Genomic DNA, 26,643 nt, shown 5'->3' on the forward strand with positions numbered 1-26,643 from the left:
TTTTTCCATTAAGATAATTTAGTCCACGTTATGTGTGATTTCAATGACATCAAAGTATTAAAACTTACAATCTTATTGACATTTTTGACATTACTTCCCTTCTACCCCTTCGTCCCTCTCTTAAGCCGTCATTCTTCGTATTTTTGATGGTTCTTAATTTGTTGTTATCGTTTTTTGGCGTAATTTTTAAGAAACAATGTACCACATTTTTATTTGTATTGCTAATTTATTGAGTTAAGGTTGATATCTCTTAAACCCATAATGTTTTTTTGTCTGTTTAATAGGAAGATCTAATAAAGTAGCAGAGATGACGGTAAGTTCAATTCAAATCGCTACAAATATAGCAGTTTTATCTCAAATATTTATTACAGTTTGTGCTCTTGTTATCTATTATTGACATCCTGTACTGAATCGAATCCGATCCATTTTACAAAAATAGTTTTTGTCGTTCGGATAGTTTTGTGATTAGAATTTGTAAGTTAATATCGAAATTATATTCTGTGTATATAGTAAATAATTATTTATTTACTAAACATTAACACATGTATACATGATTGCAGGTTTGAATAGTAATGTTTTATTTTATTTATTTATTTACATTACATATTTGAACATATTCTTTTAATTTTAGATTTCAGAATTCTGTTTTATCAATTTAATACATCTGATATAGTCCCATTAGAATTTCTTTACTTGTCTCATTATTTGAACATGATTAATTAAAGGTGATTTATTTATTTTCTTCTACAGTTTGAAATATATGTACAAAGTACAGTTTACAATTCTTGTATATTCATAGGTATTTAAGTATTTACAATTTTACAGTTAATATAAAAATAATTAAAATTATAAATATTTGCAATATTTCAGTAGTCTAGATTTTTATTATTGTTTTATAAAAAAATAAAGTAATTTTGAAATGTTAGAGATATTAATTATAATACATAATGTTTTCCTTATAAATTTGTAGAATGGTAAAACCACTTGTGCTATAAGTGTGGTGGATAGTTCTGTATTAACTTTCAGGTTCTTATATTCTAGATACTTTATAGATTAATTGAAATAAACTAAAAGTATAAAAATCAATACAACATACTATTACATAGTAGACAGAAACAATTGTATGACAATGGGATAAAAAATAAAAAATAATACATATACATATGAGTGGACAGTGCCAAGTATACTAAGGGCTCTGTAGCAATCAGTACATGCTGGTAGGCTATACCACAAGCTAAAGGGCCAGGGGAAAGGGATTGTTAGTAATGTAGTCTAAGTCCTATTGCTAGTCCTACTCTAACAGGTCTACCACCTTGCGGTTCCCTTTGGAAACCATCTTGATTAATTTTTCATGTTGGAGTAATGGACCTGTTTCATCTTCATCTATCATCCCTTAGTGGTGCCCCACCAGTACATACCAATAGTGCAAATGGGGTTACCATTCCATAATCACACATAAAAAAAATTAATAGCCCATTTTTATCAAACCATACTTATAACTAAATATATAGTAAACAATATTTATTTAAAAATTTACTTTCATATAAAAAATTAAAAAGATAATGTTTGTTTTCACACAATCCTAGGTTAGGAAAACAGTTTGTTTTATCACAAACTCAGGCTAGGAAAAGGTAATTTTTCAATAAATAAAATAACTGTTATCAGGATTTTTAACTCAATTATAATAATGCATTGTGATTACAGTCTGAAACAAGGTATTAGTAAAAATAAAAATTATATGCAAGTATTAGAATAGAAACAAATATTTAGGTTTATAACTTATGCAAAATCATTAGACACAAAAGCTGAATTCCATAGGTATCATAAAAATTTACATATAGCATATACTTATCAGTCAACAATGTATTATTTCGCAATTATTTTATGGTATCATTTATTCAACTACATATTCGAAACATTACTCCTATATATACTGATAATAACATACATAAAGTATATAAATAGATAAATGTATTCAATCCTGTAATAACTGATGAAGTTTAATCAGTTTGCTGTGACTTAGTCCATATGACTGAATAAGGTGTATTGATTAACTGGGATTAAAGTAGCACATGTCATTTATTATTTGGGATGGTTCCCAAATACTATATGTGTATATGAATTTCATGATAATTGGTTGAGCGGTTAAGGTCTGCAGTAAACTTCCACAGTGGACAAACAAATAGAATTATCATCATCATATCAGCCATTTACCATCCACTGCTGAAAATAGGCCTCCCCCTTGGAGGGTTAATAAGAAGGGATTGGCAGAGGGGTAATAGCATCATGATTTTAGTACATTTTTTTGTTTTAAAATTGTCTTCTTCATTAAGTACATTAATTAATATATAAAAATCTTATGTTATATTCATTAATCTAATATTCATATAAAAAAATATATAGTAAGGGTGGCCAACCGGTCGACAAGTAGTCCACTAGATCATGGTAAAGCAAACATTTTGCAAATCTAGCACAAGATGCTCAGACGCAATGCTCATACTAATATAAATAAGTAGTTGCTAAGAATAATTTTCATATATATATATATACACATTTAGGCATTTAGGGATGGAGCAGAACATAGATTACTAGAGAACTATTTACCCCCAGTTAATCAATATAACCTGGTCACGCAGGCGAAATCCCAGGTAAAAACTAGTAAACAAGTTCTTATCCAATTATACAATGGTCTTGTTCCACCAATTCCTCTAATTGGTCATGAACGATAAAGTTTTATTACAATGTTGAAAGTTATTTTTCATTACAAATAATAACAAATTTAATATCAATTATGCACACTTCAAATGTACATATATATTTTTTTAAATATATCGCATAAATTGTTTAAAAGTTAAGTCATGTTATTATAAATTGTTTGTAATAAAACTTGAAGTTATATTGGTATTACTTATGTATATTAATATTTTTATGGCTCGTGAAATAAGAGTTTTTAATTGCTACCAAGTTGTTTTATCAGAATTTAGTCTTATTTCGCGTCAGTTACAGTGCGAAGGAATATATTAACAATGGAAAATATCAATTTGATTCATCCGAAAGAATTAGTAAATACTTGATTGTAAACAGTGTCAAAGTTGCTCTTATAAATTATTCTTTACTTTTAAATGTCTTTGAATTTATTTATAAGAAATATGTATGTATTTTTTTCAATAAGTACTTCTACACTAATTAACATTAATCAATATTATTTATTGAATACAAATTTAATAATTAAATGTTGTAAATAATATATACTGAATATTTTAAATACGAATTTTGCACATGTATAGGCATGATCTTACTTTATATGGCAACACCCGAGTGGCAATAGTTTTGCTTTGATATAAAAACTCTGAAGGCTGAGACTCGAATCTTCTTAAATCTTATTAGTAAGGAATTGGAGTTACTGACAGAGGATTCAGATATGACATTTCTTGCAATGCGATTTCAATATAGATGCAATATTGAAGCAAACTAATATATTTTCTTGCTTCTTAGTAGGAATTGCTCTTGGCCACAAGAGGAAATAGCTAGTTTCGTAATTAATTCTGCCTTTTTTATATAAAGGCAGAAAAAGGCTGCTGCCTTAACACTTAACATCCAAGAACTTCAGTATTTAGACTTGGCATTGACCCATTGTGTAAAAAACAAGAAGACAGCTCAAATTACCTACTTCTTTGAAAATTCTTCTTATTGAAAGTTGAACAATAAGAAGACAACTTTTGAAGGCGCCTGTCTAAATGGCGAGGTTTTGCTGTAGCCCGATCACTCGCAGATTCTTCAACCGAGTGCCGCCACCTTCCGGCACTTCTTTTACCAAAAGTCTTGCTTTGGATTATTAATTGAAGTATTCAGTCATTATTTTTTTTATAAATCGCGTTACACTAAACGCTGATGATCCCGGAATCCATGATCGTTGTTCTACCAAGTTCTAGCACCCTATTATTACATGAGCTAGTGTTCTTCATATATTATTTACATAGTGGGCTTGTTCCACAATGCTGTTCGTCTTTAAGGTTGCCATTTTTAATAGTATTTAAGGGGGGTCGAATGGGCCATGCCCACCCCGATTGTCTGGAGGCTATCCCAGAATAAAAGCCGAGCTTTCGGCTACCTATCGGAGAGTACGTATGCATACCTAGGGCCAATCCTTCCCCCTGGAATATGGTTTTAAATACCCGAATACCATTTTATATCAATTGACTCGTGAGTCACTTTGTCACTCTTGTGAATAAAAAAAAAAACTTTCAAATTCAAATCATCTTTGTTCAAATAGACTTGTTTACAAGTAGTTTTAGTATTTTTTTTTAATCTACTGCAAGATTACTTTTAAGACTGCATTCAAGAATGTCACATTCACGCCTAACACTCGCTGCAACAAACAACAGTTTACCAAACAAATAACAACACGATGGATGTGTACATATGTAAAATTCGTATTGTGCCTTGTTGATAACATTACTATTGTATACCTATCTTCATTTCTTAATATCTTTTGGCAACATTTCCAGCGACGGTGGCGGATTGTTAGCACTGCACCATTAACTGCTCACACTTGACTAAACATGCGATTAATATATCCTGTAAGTGTGTTCTCGTGACGAGTTGTCTTAATACTAGCATTTCGAATTATTTTTTCCACCAAAAAGTGTATTTATTGCGTAATAATAATTAATATTTTTGTTTCATTTATAAATTGATTTAGTACAATGCACCTCCATTTACTTTCTCTGTTTAGTTATTAGTTGACTGGTAGGGAATGCCATCAGACATTCAGTCGACTTGAATACATATTTTTGTGTTCAAAAAAATTTAATAAATTAATACTTATTTTTAATAAATTATTAAACATATTATATTGTGTATCTTAATTTTAAAATTAAACCCTGTATTTGTTAATAAAGTTTATTATTATTATTATTAAAAAAAAAATTAATCACTTCAAATATTTCTTTTCAACTGTCTTCAAAAAAGGAGGAAGTTTTATTATCTTATTTCTGTCAATTGTAATTTTGTTTATGTTTGTCACCTCATAACTGTCATTGTATTGGAAAATTCTTTTTTTATTTGAAAGAGAATACTTTCAGATTGCTCCCATAGAAATTCTATAAAGATTGGTTTAGCATTTTAGTTTTTAAATCAAAATAACTGGTTTTGCCACGATTCGAGTCGGTTTTTTGTGGAATACAATTTTAAAGTATAAAAACTTATATTAATTGGTTTAATGAAATGAAATCAATTATTTCTATTTATGTTCTCAGGTTTTAATAAATAAGTTCCACATTGGTAAATAAGTTTTCATACTCTCTTAGTTGTATTATTTTAAATAGTTCAAATTGATCTAATACTTAGTACTATCAGCGTATAGGTAGATTTATGATAAAAAATAATAATAAATGCTTGTATTAGATAGACGACTTTACTCAAATTGATGAGATGAGGCCATCGCCGACTAATTAATTTCGGTAAAGACTACTAAGGACTCATTATAATTTCTTAAATTTTTTATTATAATAGCGGTCACAGAATCTTATAACTATGGCCTTACTAAGTATGACCCTATATGCCTTTAAAAAGTTCTTTATTTGAACATAAATTAGTCTTTTTTTAGTGTTTTGTATTATCTTTAACCTTTTTTTTTTTAATGTATATCTCTAGCTGATTACACTTTTAATATAATTATCTATATTTCTCATATCTGTACAGATATGGTATATCAGTAAATAAATCATTATTGGGTGTGACCGATATTGTGCAGCATTTGTTTTACAATTCGTCGCGTGAACACACTTGTCGGCGGAGAGCCGGAGACTCCACGGTCGAAATTTTTACCATAAACAATTAATATATATATTGTTTTAAAAAAGTTTCGAACGGAGATCTCTTGCAATGTACCCTGTGCAGGCCGATTCTCGGGTGATGGGACGCCGTTTTGTGCTAACATTGGTGATTGGAGTATCTGCTGGATTTAGTGTTGCGTACATATTTTTAACCTCGGCTGGATACAATCGAGATGTAGTTTGGTCGTCCTACAGGTAAATAATTTTTCCCGCCAATTCTGCATGTGCTTTCGCTGTGCGCGCATGTTTTGTAAGCTACTCTGCATTGTTCTCGTGTTACCAGTCCCATCACATACAGTATGTATTTTCAGCATGTATATTGTAATAGATATTTAAATATTCCTTTGTTAGGCAAGTATATTTCCATTGGTTGACCACTTAAAATTATTGAAAATAATTAATTAATAATTATTAACTAGTCCTCATTTAAAGCAATTTATATAATCAGAATCAGATATGTAATAAAAAAAAGGAACTTACTTTTCTGTTTTTATTTTTTTAAAGACATATTTGATTATATTTACCTATCTGTCATCTACATGAGAATCTCATTTAAAAATAGCGCTGAAGTAGATCGATAAACTACATCAAAATTGTGTTGATTTTATCATTATTTTTCTACGTTAGTTGTTTATAATTTAATTAAAAATTAAAATTAATTCAAACAACTGCTGTCAGGAGTTGATTTCTGAAATATGTACGATTTGTGGTTACCAAACATAATCGATACATTTTTTAAATTAAAAATAGAGTACAGACTTCAATGAATAAAATTATGTGTGAAATACTAACGATTAATTACCTAGTATTAAATTATGACACAAGTATAGGTATATTGTATTCGTATTTATGGTGTTATATACATCTTTATATAGAGTGAAAATTAAATCGTTAGCATTTTAACTCTATCGCTGAAATACAATCTTTTTCTAGAATAATTCTCGAAAAAAAAAACAAAGAATTATAAGTGTGTATGTGTGTGTGCAAGCTGGGTTGCCAGATTGGGTATTTTTTCGCAATTTTGGAAAAAAAATAGTTTCGATGTATATTTCTCTGAATAAATGTGTTGGTTCTCGATATAATAATTAAATAAGATAAATAAGAAAGACCAATAATAATAACAGATTGAAACACATACGGCCATACCTAGTCTGGTACTTACGGATTTATACTAGTAATTATGCTATATGCTTAATTAGGTGCATTTTTATTAACTACCCAACTCGACAACGCACGGCTTCTTTTTTTAAAATAAACTACAACACACGTTACTTGCTGATAATGTAGCATTCTATAATTAAATTGGTTAAATAGGTGTTACCTGAATTTATTCATTGAATTCCCATTTTATAATGATAGTTTATTTACTTAATTATAGGTTTTATGATATCCCTTCATTGGTTCACGTTGACTGTATCATAATATCTATCCTGTTTCCGTTATCCGACTATATATTTAGTACTATTTATTAATCTTAGCCTTCCTTATGGTGGAGACCTATGTTCAGCAGTGGACAATGAACAGCTGATATGATGATAATGATTAATCTTGGCAAATAAAAACTGATTTCATAAGTGAAAAAACCGAAGTAACAGACCACTTCTGGATAGCATATAAAATATAGAACATGTATCAGAATTAAAGTTACACCTTTAAGAACAAATTTGTGGAAACCTCGTCCAATTCCGTGCAGTAGTTGTAAACGATACCAGAATTGGAACTTACTGACGGAACTAGTAGACAAAAGTTCGAAAAAAAGTTGTTTTGGCATCTATTGGTCTTATTAGGACCCCCTTATACCTATTAATTTTTCTTTAATATCTCCTATGTACAGGCATATATTAGTGAAGTATTTAGCTGAATAAACGAACATGGTTCAGAAGTCCTTAAACATTTTTATTATAACGTTTACTCCGTTACCGTGTTCCGAAACCGAAACTTGCCTAATTTTGAATTTTTAATAGATACGCCCCCTTTCAGGTCCTATCTATTTTATCTCTTTTTATTTTATCCTCCTTAGATGACAGGGGTGTCGAATCAAAAATACAATTTAAAATTGATATAAAACTTGTAATTTAGGTATTTTTTCATAATATAAATGCTTTACACAACAAGGCTGATTGCGAACTCTGAATCGTCTTTGAAAATAATCTAAAATTCTAGTTTGATATTACAGCGAAATTATAACAAAGGATCCGTACAAACTAAATTATAACGTAGTGTCGAAAATACATTTAGTCCTTAGTGATTTATAATATACTAGTGTCGTTGAACTATTAAATTATATTTTTAAATTTAGAAATTAAAGTTTAATGATTGGAATGTCAATCGATGATGATGATTCTGGTCAATTTTAACGCGCGTTCTCTAAATTTAATCGTATATCTACATAGGTATTTTTTATGTTATGTACGATTATAAAGTAAATTTAAAGCTACTAGGCATTTTAAATGTATTTTTCGTTTGGATATTAGCTTTAGAAGTTTTGGTATAGTATAGTACTATAAGTATAGTACTTTAGAATGGACTCCAGTAGCTAGATGAATCGTTTTAGTTTTATAAATATTATACATAGTTCTAGAAATGACAATGCATGAGCAGTGTCACAGTATTTTTTGCGTAAAATGTGCTGTCTGTAGAGTGGTTACCACTTCCCATCAGGCGAAGCGTCAGCTTGTCGTTCTAAGTTGTATAAAATTATCAAAGATATTATGTAAGTAAAGTAGTATTATACAATAAACTATATTAAATCATAGCTAAAATTCATTTATTAGTTGGATCTAAGAGTTAGATTTAGTTGTACAGAAAACAGCTATTTTACCTAGAAATTTCCATAAAAGTTGTCTGTTTACAAAGCTTTTCCAATTTTTTTTTTTCCTTTTTTAGTATAATATCATTCAGATACTTATGAACGATACGTTTTAAAATCATTTTAATGTTTAGATTATATATTTTATTTCTAAGCTGTATCTTTATTGCTTAAAAATAGACTGGTAAACTGAATTTCCGTTGTTTGTCTTGTATTTATCTTTTATTATAGAAAATATATCGTTGTTTAACTTTTATTGTCGAAAAAAAAATTTTAGTATTGTATTTCACAGTATAATGTACTCGATATGCATCATGACCTAAATTTTTTTATCATTTTATTTTATAATTAATCATGTTTCTTAACGTTTTATCAAAGTGTCGTTGAAAATACAGGTACTTGATTATTCTAATCATATAAAACTAGGGATGTTCCGGATAATAAAAAGTGAAATTAAAAATAAATTTTAATATTTTTTTTTTTATTATATAAAGGAGTTTACATATGTCATTTAAACAATACAATATGAAAAATATTACGAACTATAAAGATAATGCATTACATAATACCTGTTTTCCCAATTAATACATGATATCATTTGTAAATCGATAATTAAAGCCGTGAAGAATAAGTCCGGATAATTAAATAATCGATTTTCGGATAATCGAGAATCTGTACTTGTATTATTACATCTTATAGTCTATAACATCCTCAACGCGAATCACAGTTTGTATCATTTGTATTAGTCGAATTGTAGAAGTCGAATGATGCTTTCAAATTGAAACATTAAGTATGTTTATCACCGCCATCAATTGAATGTAATTGAATGCTTTCTAGGCCATTTTTATTAAGATACAGGTATTGTGGGTCCCGCAGCGAGAGTTGAAGCGAAGGACAAACAAATGTAAGATTTAAGCGCTTCTTACACGATAACTGTAAATTTTTTTTTTAATATATGCTTGTTTTATGACTCTGGATGTAAGTCCTAAAGACGCCTAAAGTGACAAAAAACATGTTATTTTACACTACATGTTTGTCGTAGCCTTAAATTTTACATGTGTTATTGGAATTTACATGTTCTTCACGCGGGATCGTTATTGCGTAATGGGATGTGGAGACTATTGTTATGTTAAGGATGCCCTAGAATTTAATCCTGTCTCGTACTACTTTATTACACTGGTTCAGAGCAGTGTTTATAAAATTTAATAATATTAATAAATAATTTTGATTCAAGTAAACTTAATAAGCATTTATGAATAGTACTTCCTCGAATTGTTATAATAGATTTCGCCCTTTCAACACTATAATTTATTAAAAATATCACTCTTCTCTCTATTCTATGTTCTAGTCTATTCTAATGAATACATAGTCTAAAGTTAGCTACATAGATCCTCTGGCTTAAAAAATTTAATGTCTTTTACTAAAAAGAACGTTAGTTGCGATCCTTTGAAAAATGTCCGCAACACTAGGGATTACGTCCTACAGTTAAAAAACACTGGATTTCAGTAAACATTAATTAGATATTAATTAAAAATCGATCGAGATACTAATTAAATCTATTATAGGCATTAGTATTAGCTTATTATGCTTTTTTTAGTATTAGTAGTTTAACTCTCGCTGAAACACCTATAACTAGTGTTGAAAATGCATATTTTATTTCCAGTTACTTTCTGGATGAACCCAACTACCTAAAGGTAGTGTTTAATTACTGATACGTAATTTCTAATATATATTTTAATTTATTCATGATACAAATTTTCATAATTTCGTCAATCAAGTATACCATATACAATAAATTATATTTTTTTTAATGTTTAATTCTTTAATTTTACATTTTTCTTATTATGTACTTTATTATTAAAAGACTAATTTATTGTATATAGGAGAGATCAAGTATATATATTGTAGTACACAGTATACCAGTATACCCTTATTCATAAAAAACGTCAAACCTGTCATGAATCTTTTATAACAATTGAACTGTTTTGTCTCTTTCTTTTATGCTAAATTATCAATTTAAACAAAAGTGACAAAACAGTGTAATAGTTAAAATAGATTTGTAGATTTTAATTTTTATAAAAAAAGGCTTGTAAAGTATAGAGAAATGATATGAAATATCCTGATCATAGAGATAAATAAAAAGACATAATAAATGCATTAAAATTTTAAGCTTTCACATTGCAATTATCAGCCGCTCTCATGCGTTCCTGCTTTTGTAGCTACTCTATCTACAATCCCGTATGTGTGTCTTCCCTTACTGACTATATATCTCACGACCTTGCTACGAAGAACAAATGAAGCTTAACCCTTTCCACTCCAATGTTGAGTGTCATTCGACATTAATTTTGTTCCACCAGCTCCACTGTCGAGTGACACTCGACTTTTTTTTTATATAACTTAGAATGGCAAACAAGCTGACAGCCCACCTGATGGAAAGTGGTAACCGTTGCCTATAGATATGAGCAGTATCATAGACATAACAGAGTATACTCTTTCGCCCATGATACTCCTCATGCGTTGCCATTCCTGAAGACTCAGGTGTTATTCTTCTGTACCCAGTAAATTCACGGCATATCCCACCCTTCAAACCGAAACACAGCCATGCAAACACAACTGCTTCACGGTTGAAACACGAATGGGACAGAGGCACCCAATCAATCAACTTTTGTACAAAATCTCCCTCTGGTAAACTCGACATAGTGTAATACTTCTTTTTGCGTACAATTTTAAAAAAGGTAGGATTTTTTTTCTAAAATTTTTGATAAAGTCATCTCACACTTACTACGAAACAAATTATAATATAGTATCCTGTAATTACTCATAAAATAAAGTTTATCATATAAGAAAAATATCAATTTTATTTACAAAATACGAAAAAACCCCTAAAAGTAAAAAAACGCAATTTTAGCGTGGAGCTAGTGGAATAAAAAGAAAAAAAGGGCTTGGAGCGGAAAGGGTTAAGAACTGTAGACTCTCATTTAAAAAATATCGAACCAAAACTACGTACAACTGAACTTGCACTTTAAACCCAACAGGTTAAGGATGACAATTAAACACAGTTGTATCGGTCTTTGTGTTGACCACTCCAGTAATTTCAGGGAGCCCGTAAGAGATTTCGACAAGCACCCGATATCGGCCGTCATAGAACACGGAAGCGATGAACCAGCTCACAAGGATGAGGATAGGTCGGTAGCTGATGAGCTGGCTCAGAGAGTCAGGGTCCTCTGTTGGATAATGACGCAGCCGAGTAATCATGAGAAGAAGGCGAAACACGTGAAGGCGACGTGGGGGAAGAGATGCAATAAGTTGATATTCATGAGTTCTGACGAGGGTAAGTTTTTTAAACCACTTTTGCACAAAATATGTCTCTGTTACACGAGCTATTTCTATAATGACTTCTGCGTTAGGAATCTATGACATTTGTCAAGTGACCAACCAATCAAATTAACCTGATCCTTACCAACATAATAAACGTGGAGTGCATTTATTACCTCTTGGCTCGACCATTTGTTATGAAATTTAGCAGACACGTAATGATCTCAAATCTAGTCTCCTTTATTATTTTTTGTGAAACTTTAAAAATTTAGGAAATTTATTGAATGTTAAAGATGAATAGTCTACACATATTCGGCTTTATCGCAAAAAAGTTAAATTTGCAACGAACAGGTGTTGAATACGTGTTTAGGCGTCGAGCATCTGTTTATGCCTTAGAAAGTCTTATTAAAAATGTGTTTAGATTTATATAAATTATCATAATAATTATAAATTTGACGCATGAAATTACAAATAAACATTATTATTACAACAATGAGTGATTTAAATTATTTTTATAGTAATATCGTAATTTATTATAGATCTTACTCGAATACGTTATTAATTTTCATAAATTCCCCTTGTGTATTTTCTGTCAAAGCGTCCACTCCTCACGTACTATCCCAACTGCTATATATTTTTTAATGTAATAAATATGGAATGATACTCCTTTCTGTGCCATCAATATACGTTGGCGGAGTACCAGTGAATGATGATAGGTGAGGATGAATTCAAATCTCCTAACATGACAAATTCACTATGAATTAAACACGACGGTTTCCAGATGGAGATCCTGGCAGGGTCTGTTAATAACCAGCCCCTCCCCTCCCTCCTCAGTTGCTCGATAGCTTTTTTCTACTTTCAGATCCGTCGCTACCGTCCGTGAAGCTTCCAGTTCAAGAAGGACGCGACTACCTCTGGGCGAAGACCAAGGAGGCGTTCCGTTATGTGTACGAACACCATCGACGTGACGCCGACTGGTTCCTCAAGGCTGACGATGATACGTGAGCAAACTGAACATTTTTATTGCTAGTTTTCAGAGTCATTGGATGCAAGTGGCTCAGGACAGTTCCTTATGGCAGTCTGTTGGATGGACGCCTATGTTCAGCAGTGGACAGATAATGGTTGAGATGATAATTACTAGTTTTTACCCGCGACTTCGCGTGACCAGGATGTATCCATTGTTTAGATATAAATTCATGAACGCTATTAATATTTTATTCTTCATAGATTTGTTTGCCATTTGTTTACCACTGAGAATGGGTATTTTTTACACACTGATCATTTTACATAAGAGTGATTTTTCATCTATCATGCAATCATTTTTATGCAATTTAGAATGATAAACAAGCTGACAGCCCACCTGGTGGAAAGTGGTAATCTTCGCCTATAGACATGAGCAGTACCATGGACATAACATAGTATACTGTTTCGCCCATAATACCCCCATGCGTTGCCATTTCTGAGGACTTAAGTGTTATTCCTCTGTACCCTGTAAATTTACTGCCATATCCCACCCTTCAAACAGAATAGCCATCCAAACACAAGTGCTTCATGGTAGAAACAAGAATAGGACTAAGATGCCCAAGTAAACGATTTTTGTACAAAGTCTCCCTCTGATATTTATTATTATATAATATGTATAATGTAGATAGTATTGTATAAGTGTTATATGTATGTTATTTACTACTTTAGACGCCCATATGCTACAGTAACCGTTTACCATCAGACGAGCTGTATGATTGTTTGCCACCTTCGTGATATAAACAAAAACTTTATATTATTGTATTTATATTTGTTATTTTTATACAAGTATACATATTTACATGATATATATATATATATATATATATATATATATATATTTTATATATATATTCGTTACTTGTCATGGGCGAAACAGTATACTCTGTTATGTCCATGGCACTGCTCATGTCTATAGGCGACGGTAACCACTTTCCATCAGGTGCGCCGTCAGCTTGTTTGCCATTCTAAGTTGTATAAGAAAACAAAAAACGTTGCATGGTCAAATATATTTTCTGTTATATCTGTCTACGGTTGACTGGTAGATAACATAATATGGTGTTAAGTCTGCCTTTTACACTATCTGTAATGAAGTTCTATAAATAAATAAAAAAAAAATTGATAAGATTCAAAATTGTGTAAAGTGACGGTGTTTGTAAACGAATGAATTTACAAAATGTACAATAATATGATTTTTTACACAATATAGAATTTTACATTTTATTACATATTTTTTCGTACATTATTATATTATATACAATGTTTTTACATTTTTATACAATATGGAATTCTAAACACCCGAACCAATCAGTGATTATTACCACGAAATGAGTACTTCGAAACAATTTTAATAAGTCCTTTGCAGTTTTATAGGAACTGATAACAAATACGTTCACATTTCCTTTAGTGATTCATTTTATCTCTTATCAACATAAGCAAAGTCATGCATAGACACGCAATTAGTTACAAACAAATTAAGTTTTGCTTTACAAAAATGTTATAATATTTTAATCGTGATAAAATTTATAGACTAGTGTGATTATTAATCACATTTTATTTTTAAATAAATAAAATTCACTGATAAATTATGAGATGTCTCATTATTCATATATCATATTAGTTTTTAGTGGTCTTAACCACAAAAAAATTAAGTTTACTATATATATATATATATATATGTTTTTATATATATATATATATTTATATATATATATATATATATATATATATATATATATATAGAACAATTTCACTTTAAGTTGCACGATCAACTTAAAGTGAAACTGGATACCTTTTTAATGTCCATTGCAGAAAAAGAAACATAGCTGTCAAATTTATTTTTTAACCATTTTCCTTTAATTTTGAACATGAATTATATCACCTTAATTTATTTCACCAATAAAAAAATCATGTAAAGAAGGGTTAAAAGTTTTGCTGATAACATCAGTTTATAATTAAGAAAAAGAAAGTCTGTCTTATTAAAAAGGTGTCTAAAGAAATAAATTTTATTATAATCATCTGTAGAATGGGTACATAACATTTTAAATACTCAATAAAGTTTTGTGGTTAACTACAATATGAAATACGGTTTCGCTATAAAGATACTTTAAACACTGTTTACTAAAACAGTATTTAACAAAACTCTTTCTAAAAGTTTGAATATTGTTTAGTCAGTGTAATAATGTTAGTTAATTGTTTATAATTTTTGTTTAGAGGTCTTGTTTTAGTGAGGTTTCTAAACATGTTTATCGCAAGTTTAACTTTTGAGGGCAAAACGAATAGTTATTTTTGTATTAAGATAAAAAATTAAAGTGACCTACTTTAAAACCTCAGATGCTCTACTATATTTTAAATAGGTTAAAAGAAGAAAAAAAAAATATGTATTTCCACAGAAAATTCTCAATTTGCATTTAAAAAGAGTTGTTATCCAGTATTTTACACGGTCGTAACTGAAATTTAACGCTGTTTATTACAATGAGGTGCCAAGGCGACGTTCACGCATATAATGATGGTATAAGCCTCAGGTTTAGTTGTCTTATCGTGTCATAAATGATTTATGATGGAAATTGGTCAAATATCATCTAAATACGTTTATATACTTGGTACAAACAGATACTGAATAATACCACATACATACATATATATATATATATATATATATATATATATATATATATATATATATATATATATATATATATATATATATATATATATATATATATATATATATATATATATATATATAATGGCGAACAAGCTAAAGGCCCACCTGGTGGAAAGTGTGTGTTGTTAGTAATGCGGACTGCTAGTCCCGTTGCGAGCAATATACGTCCACCACGTGCTCCGCCTTCGAAACCATCGTGCTGAATTCTAGATGTATTCATCACGATAGGCTAACTGAGCTGCCTTTTCGTTCTCACCTATCATACCATATGTTGAGTGAGCTTATACGATGAGTTAAATTTATATATTGATTTTTTACAATGTGTTACGTTTATACAATGAGTTAAATTTATACATTAAGCTTTTACAATGTTATGAGTTTATACAATAAGTTAACTCTTCTTTGGATGATTTTTTTTTATTGGTGAAATAAATCAAAGTAATATAATTCATGTTTAAAATTAAAGAAAAAATGGTTAAAAAAATAAATATGACAGCTATGTTTTTTTTTCTGCAATGGACATTAAAAAGGTAATCAGACACGATCAACTTAAAGTGAACTTGGTCTTTTATATGTTTTAGGCATTTAATGTTATGATGGAAATTTTTATTTATAGAAGGGTTAAATTTATACATTAAGCTTTTACATTGAGTTGAGTTTATACAATGAGTTAAATTTATACATTGAGCTTCTGCAATAAGTTGAGTTTAGAACATCAACTTTGTCCGCAGATACGTGGTGGTTGAGAATTTGAGGTACATGCTGGCCGACTACGATGCCAACGAGCCAATGTACTTCGGGTGTCGTTTCAAGCCGTTCAGTCCACAGGTTTGATTATATTTGCTTATAAAAAAACGTCTTCGCAGTGCACAAAATGATAGTCATTTATTAGGATACTAAGAAATTATTCGGCTGTCAATAAAATTAGAATTTATTGATAAACGGTATTTGGTTGAAAAATACATTAAGCAAAATGTGACAATATAATTTTGTTGTCAAATAATATTTTTTATTATAGTTTGAATTACACATTAATTCAGAATTTTAATTATAATTCGAATCATCATCATTATATCAGCCTTCAACTGTCCACTGCTGAACATTAGCCTCCCCATAGGAGGGGGGGGGGGTTGCCAGTAGTTGCCATGTTTAACAGGCGGATTGGCAACCGCAATTAGCCTTAGGAGATGTTTTAAGAGGGACGCTGCTTGACCATTTCTCGCCGTCCCTTAGTCGCCTCTTACGACAACCACGGGAAAGGAAGAGGTGGCCTTGTCTATGCCAGGACCATACGGCCAATGGTATAATTCAAATAGTAACTTGTAAGTTATAATTTGAAATGCATTTGGTATTACAACAGTGCAGAAGTGGCCAGCCGGTCAACGCGACTATTAGCCCAGTCGATCGTGGCAAGGCAAAAAATATAATTTGCTAATCTAGCGGAAGATGCTCAGACGCAATGCTTACATTAATATAAATAAGTAGTTACTTGGGGGAAAGGGATTGTTAGTAATGGAGACTGAGAACCCCATTGCTAGTAATATACCCAACCAGGTCGACCTCCTCGCGGTTCTCCCTGGAAACTATCTTGGTTAATTCCTGATGAATTCATCATGATGGTCTAACTGGCCTGTTTTCATTCTCATCTATCACCCTTCACTGGTGCTTCGCCAGCGTATCCCGTTAGCGCAGGCGGGGTTATCATAGCATTTTCACCCATAAAAAAAAAAAGTAGTTGCTAAGAATAATTTTCAGATTTATGTATTAGAAATACTACAATACTTTATAATTGTGTACTGAACTTGTTTCATTTGAGACTTACAAAAAGTATGTAATTTGTAATTCGCACAGGGTTTTGTCAGTAAATAGTAGATCTTGGGTCTAGTCGAGTCGGCCACCCATGATATAGTGGCTTGTCATATGACTTAAATCGTCCATTCCAGGGTTACATGAGCGGTGGGGCAGGCTACGTGCTCAGTCGAGAGGCACTTGATAGGTTCGTCAACAAAGCGCTACCTTCCCCTCATTTGTGTAAAGCGAGCGACCACGGGGCCGAAGACGCCGAGATGGGTATGATTTTGTTTTATTAGAGACTAGTTTGTGCCTTCTACTTCGTACACAAATAGGTCACTTGTAGTGTGGTGTTTCTAAATAAAATAAACACATATTTTTAAGTTAGACCTTCAAGAAAACAACAATGAAAACCGCATCCAATTTGATGCAGTAGTTTTTGCATGACAGATACAAAATTTAATGAAAAAAATATTTTTTTTTATAACTAAATCTTTTATATCACAGAAAACCAACTTTAATATTGATTAAATTACTTTTACGAATGGAAACCCTATCGATTAAATTTGCCTTAAGATGTCTCGTTTAGATGTGAAAGACGTGTCGCAAAACGTGCATGAATGAAATGGCAGTAGGAATTTAATGGCTAATATGGAAGGTTGTGGAATATTTGGTAGTAATAGTGGCGGTCAATCTTCGAGTGTTGACATACATACATACTATCGGTAAACAAAATAGTTCTAATCAATTTGATTAGAACTATTTTGCCTTTTTTTACCTGCGATATGGATTTCCGCTAGATAAAACCTCGTTATCTTAAATACCAATAGATTAAATCGCAATAAATAAAAAATATATAAATAATTTCTAATTATTTATTCTAAATTTAACAGGCAAATGTTTGGACAAGATTGGTGTGAAGGCGATGGACTCACGCGACTCGTTGCAACGGGGTCGATTCTTCCCGTTCGTCCCGAGGGATCATTTGTTCCCGAGCAAAGATAAAGGGTTCTGGTACTGGCAGTATATATATTATCCAACGGACGAGGTTAGTTCATTTTTTATTTTTATTTTTTTTATGCGACTTAGAATAGTAAACAAACTAACGGCCCACCTGATGGAAGTTGGTAGTCGTTGCTTATATACATGAGCCGTACCATGGACATAACAGAGTATACTGTTTCGTCCATGATACCCCCCATGCGTTGCCATTCCTGAGGACTCAGGTGTTATTTCTCTATACCCAGTAAATCCACTGCCATATCCCACCCTTCAAACCGAAACACAGCCATGCAAACACAACTGCTTCACGGTAGAAACACGAATGGGACAGAGGTACCCAAGCAATCAACTTTTGTACAAAGTCTCCCTCTGGTAAAAGTAAAAATAATTTTATAATTAATACCTTTTATCTTTTTATTTAGGGGCTGGACTGCTGTTCAGATCACGCTATATCCTTCCACTATGTAAGTCCAGAACAAATGTATGTGATGGACTATCTCATATACCATTTAAGGCCATATGGTATTAAGTATGGTAGCGGAGATTTACCAAAGTTACTCAAAAATGATACAAAAGAGATTAATGTCACATAGAAATGACAGGTGCGTTAATTTAGCTTACTCCAATGTTGGATCCAATATTGGTCCAAAGTTTGTGTGTATATATACAGGTGTTAGTTGTAAGCCGCTTAAAACTAATTAGAAATGACACGATTTTACACAGAAACACAATGCTGTAGTCAAATATTAATTTGTTGTAAATTAAAATTTGTCTGTATATGTCTTTTAACCATTTAAAATTAAAAATATCACACACACACACACACACACACACACACATATATATATATATATATATATATATATATATATATATATATATATATATATATATATATATATATATATATATATATATATATATATATATATAGAGCAAGCATCTCAATTTATATGAACTTAATGTTCATATAAATAGTGGCATACAGTTACTAAATAAATTGTTGCCTTATAAAATCTATTTAACAATAGATATTCCATACTAAACCATTTCGAAAATATAATTTGTTATGCTGTTTCAAATGAGTCTTTTAAATTTCATATAGAAACAATCTAATACGAGTGGAAATTTAGCCGGGTTCGGATATTCCTTTTGAGCAAAATACACATGTGATCTCTTTTTAAATCCATGTCTGTAATTGATAAACAAGAATTTAATGAACTCGTTCATTAATAAATAGTAAGTTCATTAAATTTCCGTTTATTTTTATTTATTTGTTTAATAAAATAATAAACCTAAGTTTTAGAAATAATATTTGATTGAACTAGGTGATATTTTGCGAAAATTCATATCACTTGTTAGTCGATTACAATTACTTTAATTCCGTTACCATTAATATGCGTGCAACTCAACATTTGAGGATAAGTAAAAGTTTTACATTACGTTGTATTAGTCATCAATCTCCGAACGTTATCCGGTCCAGGCACATGCTGCGACGCGTATTTTAACTGTAAACAAAGGATTTTCAGGCAAATTAATAGATTGCTGCTCGAAGCCTAAATATTGACCGTTTGAAATTTGAATATGGAACGTCGTAGAATGTCAGTCTTCAAATGTTGACAGTCGCACACATACTAATGGTAGCGAAATTAAACAAAATAATTCTATTCGATTAACAATTAAAAATAATACTTATCGTTTTTTTTCTGTTAAAAGTAATTTTGTCCGGTTTAAAGTTTTGATCGTGGCATGTACTCGCAATATTTGGCATTGTTTATAAATGTTCACATTCCGATAATTGTCAGACCATTTCGTCATAGTCGTAGAATACTGACGGATTTTTATATGTAATATATGTCAGATCCGTCAGTATTCTACGACTGTGACGATATATCAATTCTAAGTATCCATATCTATAGTTACTTGTAGTACTGAATTTATATTGATTTTTAATGTAAATGTATATACATGACGTGTTTTCAAGCTAGTCCTAGTTGGTACGAAAGAAACTTCAACAAATTCGCTTTTGTACACATACTATATTGTTAGATGTGAGACTGTTTTACTTTTTTATTATTTTATCAAAAATTTATACATAATTGTGTCAAATTTTGGCCGAATTATGCACGTACGTGTAGACAAGCTAAAATAATTTATTAACACTTTATTGCACCAACATAACATGATTTGTTAAAACAATTTTCAATACGTATAGTGTAATACAAAAGGCGGTCTTATTGCATAATATAAGCAATCTCTTCTATAATATATATATATATATATATATATATATATATATATATATATATATATATATATATAAGTTGTATAATTTTTTAAATAATTTATATTAAAAACATATCTTTTTTTAAACTAACATTTATACGCGACTTCGTTCACGTAGAATTTAATTGTATTTTATTATTTACTAGTGGCCCGTCCCGGCGTCGTACGGGTGGACATTTTTACATTTCCCTGCACTGCTCTGCTCCTATTGATCGTAGCGTGATGAAAAGTATACTATAACCTGCCCAGAAGTATGAAGAATAATTATACCAAGTTTCCAGCTCACCAAAGCACGACCCCCCGTCTGCCCGCTACTCGATGAGGCGGGCAGACGTCGTTACGCAGCCTCTGACCGGGCAACCATCCTGGCACAACACCTGGAGGGGCAGTTTACTGCCAATCCGGTAGCCGCCGACGCACCGCATACTGTCGTCGCGCATCACGAGCGAGTAGTACGTCGCGTAGGCGAGTTCCGTTCCGCCCCGCCGCCGGACTTGACGGAAGTCAAATTCGTCTCGCCCGGCGAGGTCAGGCGCATCATCGAGCGCCTGCCTCGGCGCAAGGCGCCCGGGGCGGATGGAATACCCACCCCGGCACTCGCCCAGCTGCCCCGTAGAGCATTGGTATTTATTACCAAACTCTACAACGGCATACTCCGGACCGGCCATTTTCCCTCATTATGGAAAATAGGTAGATATCATAGCCCTCCCGAAAGCCGGGAAAGATAAAGACTCCCGGCCAGTTACCGGCCGATAAAATATATATATATATGTATATATATAGGGGCGGCCATATATATATGGCCGTATATATATATATATATATATAACGCCGCAAGCCTACGTGCGGGTCATAGACAATTTCCTTACCGGCCGGAACTTTTAACGGTCGAGGGCACGGACTCTACCGTCCACCCCATCGCCGCCGGAGTGCCGCAGGGCAGCTGCATATCGCCAGCTTTGTACGCGACGTACACCGACGACATCCCCACCTTGAGGGATGAGCTCCTCGAGGGAGAGCGCGATGTCGTCCTCGCCCTTTTCGCCGACGACAGTGCCTATTTCACGTCGTCGACCAGTGTCGTTAATTGATGCAGCGGCTGCTGAACCTCCTGCCCGAGTGGCTCGACAAGTGGCGCATCGCCGTCAACGTGGGTAAGACGGTGGCGCTCGCCACTCGCTGCAGGACCCACTATCCGCCGCCTCTCAACCTCCGTGGCACGCCCATCTCATGGGAGCGCACAGTGCGCTACCTAGGGGTCGAGATTGACCGGTCGCTGCGTATGACCGCGCACGTTTCACGCGCGGTTAGGCAAAGGCCGCACGCGGCATGCTGCGACCGGTCTACGTTCAACCTGTCGCTGCGGACGAAAGTAGGTATCTACAAAGCCTATATTCGTTCGCAGCTGACGTATGCCTCCCCCGCGTGGTACGCACTGTGCTCCGATGCACAGAGGCGGCGCCTGCAGGTTCAGCAGAACTGTGCCTTGCGACTGTGCGCAGACGCTGCTAGATACGTCAGAAATGACGTCATAGCCGAGATCTCGCGGTCCCTAGCGTGGACGAATTTGTCCGCCGGCTGGCACGCGCTATGTTCAGCCGGGCGGATATATGCGTATACCCCCATCTAAGGGACCTCGCCCCACTCCATGCGCGTCCCCCGGACGCAACGCGCGCATTGCCGCGGGATCTTTGCGCACATTAGGCACAACGCAGGGCGACGGTTAAACCGGCCCTGCACGGTCGACGACGTGAATAGATTTCCCCCATTTCCCATTTCTCCCATATAAAATGTTTTTCCCTAGCCGACACTATTTACAATAGTGTCGGCTCGGCCCTACGGGTCGAAAAAATCGACGCGTAGGCGGCAGCCTACGCAGTATGCGCCCGGGCAAAGAGCGATCGCTCGAGGCCCGCACCTGCAACCCCGTAAAGGGTTGCGGATGAACCTTTATTATTATTCACCAAGTTTCGTTAAAATCCGTCTAGTGGTTTTTGCTTCTATAACGAACATACAGACAGACAGACAGACAAAAATTTTACTGATTGCATTTTTGGCATCAGTATCGATCACTAATCACCCCCTGATAGTTATTTTGGAAATATATTTTATGTACGGAATTGACCTCTCTACAGATTTATTATAAGTATAGATTTCATGACAATTTTGTTTTTTATATAAATACCAAATATCAATTTCTGTATACGCATATTTAATACGATTTTCTAAACCTTTTTCGTTCATCAAATATCCGAAATACATACATACGTGTATGTACGTACATACATATCTGTCACGCCTGTCTCCCATTAGTCAGAAACAATGGAACGCCAAATGCTTCTATTCAAACAAACCTTTTTCGCTTCTTCCACATTCATCAATCTTTTCATACACACTCGCATATTCGAAATAAATTGTATTTATTCAATTTTCAACAAACTATACTGTGCACAAAAATTTTGAAGTTATATTTTTTTTCGATCGACACTTCATTGAAGAGAAAGTTTTTAAAGCAACTGTTTTTTTTTTTAATCATATACATGTTACGTAATATCTTCACCGTCTCAATTTATTTTAAAGAGTTTTATTTTTAAACGCTTTCAATAATACTGTGGTCTTATATTAATTTGATCATGTATTTTTTTTTTGTGAAACAGAATCTAAAATTATTATATTTAATATTGAAACAAATGTATGCAAATGAAACATTAATGCATACGAGAAGAATGTTTATACAGGTGAAGTGTGTTTACCGCACGCTGTTTGTTGTATCAAATGACATTGTAAAATTTATTAGTAGGTATATAATGTACATTCAAGGAAATAACCTATGCAAACAAAACTAAATGACAAATTATGGCATTTAATTTGTTTACACTTTTTTTTTAATGTTTTTTTTCCATAGGCTATAGTGACCGTTTACTATCAGATGGCCTGTATGCTTGTTTTACATCTTGATGGTATAAAAATAATAGGGTGAAATTAGAATAGTAATCCTATATTATTGTGCATATATATGCAGAAATTTAAATTTAGCATTTTTAACATTACAAAGTACCAAAACTAATGCTAAATCTTAGATCAAATCATGGCTTTCTATTAGGTGAGATTGTGATCAATTGCGGGGGACCCTTTCAATAGTAAAAAAGTGAACGAAGTCATGGGATATAATGTTAGCTTATTAAATAATATTTAATATATTAATTAATGTTGTTCTAAATGGGCTTAGTTAAGAGCGTTCGTAAATTCAGCTGATCAAAGAGTGGCAACGTCGCAATTATCTGTAAATATTCAAAAACATTTAAATATGAATATGAAATAGGTGCAAAGATTTTATTGGTATATCTATATGCAATTATATGATTAATGTTTTAATTATCTTTTTAAGTATTCAATCATAAACATTGAAAATTGTTACATTTATTTATTTATTTAATTAAGTAACTATTGATCAAAAGGAAATATGGTACAAAAAGCGTACTTAATGCTGTCAGCATTTTCTACCAGTCAACCTTTTTTTATTTACACTGTTTTTGAAAATTGAGAAATAATTTTCAACGTTGCCACATTTCCATAATAATGCTCTGAATGGGTTCAGAATATGTTTCTGGATAAGTTTTAACAAAAAAATAAAAATATTTTTTTTTAATATTTAAACATAAGTCGTCATAGTTGTAGAATACTGACGGATCTTTATATGTAATATTTGTCAGATCCGTCAGTATTTTACGACTATGACGAAGTATACATACATAAATATCTATTACAAAATTTGTGTGATAACATTTTGGTAGACTTGAATGCAGATATTTGAATATATTTATTGTAATTCGTATACAGCACAAGAAATTTTGTGTACATCTCAAGTACCATATATGTTTATAATATTTATTATTTATTTTGACGATACGAACAGACAAAATTTGAAACTTTATTTACATAGCCAATCGCTCTTAAATATTTAAGGTATAATATTTTCTCGTAACATTATTTAAAATTAGTTCCTTTAATAATTTTTAGTGAGTTTGTGATGTGATATCGCAAATTGTCTATACTTGCCATAGATAATTTAGCTTATAGCATAATATATTTTATATAATTTATTATAGATTTAATTAATTTGTAAGCAATTTTTCAATATGTCGCTTAAGACTGGATTATGTGCTTTTATGAGTGCCATATTCATATGTGGATGTAATAATAATTAAAGATTTTTATTCTAGTAATTATTTATTAAAGGATATGGCCTGGGATAGAACTGGCTGGAAGATGCATGAATTAATTGCACCGACAAGAGAAAACTTTTAAATGAAAAAAAAAATTCTTAAATTTATTATTTAGAACTATAATTGTCATATATTTTTCACCACATCTGTCCTTCATAATCTCTCTGTTTTTACCCAATGGTTAGTTGGTAGAGAATGCCATATGGCATTAAGCTCGCCATTTGTACAAAGTTTTATTGTGCAATAAAAATAAATTAATTAAATAAATATACTTATTTTGTATATTTTTGTTATTAATGAATAAAAAAAATGGGTATTTGAAGGACACTGGTGCCCATCCCTGGACCATTCAATTTATTTGTGATAAATAGGCCTAATCAACGCCTAGTCCAGTCTGATAGTGACATTTTGAAATTAATTTTACGATTTATACATATTATTTTTATTCAGGGTCTTATAGCATTTATTTTAAATCATATATATATATAAGAAATTATTTATAAAATATTGCCGATTTTTTTATTTCTACTTATGTAAATATATAAAATTGTAGAAGTCTTAAGTGAACGTATTTAATATATTTAAATTATTTTTGGCTCATGGCTAACAGTGTGAAAATAGTGAGTTTTCTGAATATGTCAAGAATTCAGTAGTAAGTAGCAAATTAATGGCATAATAGTTGATTGTAAATAATTATTCAACATTTATTTACATTTTAATTGGCTTGTAAAGTTTTTTTATTAGTATAAGTACTCATGGGTGGCGATAGTCACTTACTATCAGATGCTCGTTTTCCCCGTGTTATAAAAGAAGTACGTAATTAGCTAATGTTTCAAAAAAATCCAAAAGAACAAAATATATTGTTCCTTTTGATTTTTTTTTTAATTATAATTTGTCAATTCCACATATGTTTCATTATTGTCAAATTTATCAAGCCAATTCAGTAAGTTCGGAACAAGACATCCATAGACAAAAATATGTCTTGTATTAGATTCTAAATACAAAGAGAAATTTATAAATAAAAAAAAAAAAAAAATGCATTTTGTGAAAATTTAATCGTAAACTGTTATAATTAAAAGTAACAGATTAAGACAATAAGACATTCCATCTCTGTTTGATTAACATATTAATCAATCTTATTGCCTTTTTAATCTCTTCTAAAAAATATTAGTCCAGTTACTTGGTCATAGCCAAATCTGACATAAAATTTTATATAATATATGAAATGATGTATATCAGATAATTTTGTTTACTTTCTTTACTATATCTATAATGTAAAATAAGTAATATTGAAAAACAGACTGTATTGGAAAATTCGAATGCATAATGTAAATGACCACTGGTCGTGTAGCGTGGTATGAATGACACGTTATTAAAACCAAAAAAAAAATACTAAATTGTGACTGATTCAACAAAACTTTTTTTTTTCTGAACTATTTTATCAAGCTACAATACAGAGTGTAATGTTTTAGTTATGTATATATTAATGATATGTTCACTAGTCGATGACTTCAATACCAAAGAATCTGGATAGTGTAATATATAAGGAAATTGGTACGGCCCCTAGGCTACGTACCAGAGGTGTGTTAACCGGAAAAGTTGCAATAACAAATCTCATTTAAGCCGAATCACCGGTCACTAAATAAAATTGTATATAACAAACTAGATGGCGCTGATCGGATCGAGACT

The 26,643-nt window shown here is 31.8% G+C and overlaps 1 protein-coding gene across 6 annotated transcripts; it reads left to right on the plus strand.

Moving 5' to 3' along the window:
* Positions 1 to 134: 134 nt before the first annotated feature.
* LOC113520827 (glycoprotein-N-acetylgalactosamine 3-beta-galactosyltransferase 1) lies at positions 135 to 19,225 on the plus strand. Of its 6 annotated transcripts, none has more exons than XM_052901794.1 (8): positions 135 to 313; positions 5,902 to 6,032; positions 11,736 to 11,977; positions 12,824 to 12,962; positions 16,381 to 16,477; positions 17,593 to 17,719; positions 18,334 to 18,488; positions 18,865 to 19,219. In XM_052901794.1, the coding sequence occupies exons 1-8, from the start codon at positions 308 to 310 to the stop codon at positions 19,033 to 19,035; spliced, it is 1,068 nt and encodes a 355-aa protein (XP_052757754.1). In that variant the 5' UTR covers positions 135 to 307; the 3' UTR covers positions 19,036 to 19,219. The 6 variants fall into 6 exon arrangements, with proteins under 6 accessions (XP_052757754.1, XP_052757755.1, XP_052757756.1 ...); XM_052901795.1 differs by having other exon boundaries at positions 139 to 313; positions 11,745 to 11,977; XM_052901796.1 differs by lacking the exon at positions 135 to 313 and adding an exon at positions 375 to 474.
* The last annotated feature ends 7,418 nt before the right edge of the window (positions 19,226 to 26,643 follow it).

The sequence above is a fragment of the Galleria mellonella genome, unplaced genomic scaffold, assembly GCF_026898425.1.
Source record: "Galleria mellonella isolate WM207_F2 unplaced genomic scaffold, CSIRO_AGI_GalMel_v1 utg80, whole genome shotgun sequence".
Taxonomy (NCBI): Eukaryota; Metazoa; Arthropoda; class Insecta; order Lepidoptera; family Pyralidae; genus Galleria; species Galleria mellonella.